Raw genomic sequence first — 1,278 nt, 5'->3', positions numbered from 1 at the left:
ATCGCACCAACCCAGAAACCTTGGTTGAAATCCTTAGTACTGCCAATCCAAATATCAAGGCCATTGAGCTATCCCTAACTGGCCAGATCGATATATTGATAAAAAATGCGGGAGTGCAATACCGTTCGTCATTTAACAACTTTCCAGAGGACGAATGGAACAAGGTTCATGACGTGAACTTTCATGTTCCTACTTTATTGACCTGTGAGATATAATATAAGGCCTGTGGTATATCTAGCAGGTAGTAGATACTGTTAGCTATTATTCTTTGCAAACCTAGTCACTGAAAATAATATTGATATTTTAAAAATAAACGATGTGGTAAAATATAAGGAGTAAAGAGAAATTCGCTGTCAGAATGTGGTTGTAGAACTCATATGCTTATAAAACCATCCAAATAGTGCCACCAAGCAACCCTGCCAAGACCACAGCGGTAAGGATGCCCGCACCGGCTTTGTCTCCGCCTGTGATGGTGAGCTCATTTTGATTCAACGTCGCCAGTTTAGTGCTACCGGCATTAACATTACCTACTGAACTGCCGCCGGTGTTGTTTTTGTATGGGGGTGGAAGTTGACTGACTAACAAGTTCTGCATCACTTCTAAGGCACACATCTGTTCTCCCAAACCGTACTTTCCGTCCCATCCGGGAAATGTCCAATCAGTTCCACAGGTGTGTCCATCACTACCACCAGAACACGACTGAGCAGCACCCACGGCGGATGCGGTGAGCAAGCCCATAATATTTTCATGGGTAGATGGAATCAACACAGCAGTCTGCCCCAAACATCTGGAGAAAAAGGACTTGAAAGAACGTTGATCGTTATTACACATACCCGCTGCCTGACAGTACTGTTCGTACATGATAGAATGGTTGAAGAACAAGGATGTAGCAGACAGCAATAAGTCTGTGGCACGTTTCTCCCAAATATCATTCTCAGTGTAGTTGTACATGTAAGCACAACCAGCCAAATAGACCCCATAATTGTAACTCCATTCAATCTTGGTAAAGTCCGTGCAATTTTCTTCGATGTTGGCACCATCCCAGATTTGCCACACAGAAGTCGAGTTATTGATGAAACCAATATCGGTGACCCACTCCCATACGGTTTCCGCAGTGTCCCCGTAGGTTGCATTATCCGTGTATCGGGCCAAACGCGCCGCCATCAAGAACAAGCCACCATTGGAAATGGAATTTTTGTAGTTGTAGCCGGAGTTGTAAGAGAAAATCTGCCATCTTAACCCACCATTACAGTGTTCCGGGTCCCATCTGCTCCACAT

The 1,278-nt window shown here is 44.4% G+C and overlaps 1 protein-coding gene across 1 annotated transcript; it reads right to left on the bottom strand.

Moving 5' to 3' along the window:
• Positions 1–381: 381 nt before the first annotated feature.
• On the bottom strand, positions 382–1,278 carry BABINDRAFT_172376 (glycoside hydrolase family 76 protein; the record flags this gene model as incomplete). Its single annotated transcript, XM_019130883.1, has 1 exon — positions 382–1,278. The coding sequence occupies one exon, from the start codon at positions 1,276–1,278 to the stop codon at positions 382–384; it is 897 nt and encodes a 298-aa protein (XP_018983565.1).

The sequence above is a fragment of the Babjeviella inositovora genome (genome assembly GCF_001661335.1).
Source record: "Babjeviella inositovora NRRL Y-12698 unplaced genomic scaffold BABINscaffold_11, whole genome shotgun sequence".
NCBI lineage: Eukaryota > Fungi > Ascomycota > Pichiomycetes > Serinales > Babjeviella > Babjeviella inositovora.
This window is presented reverse-complemented; position numbering and strand designations above follow the sequence as displayed.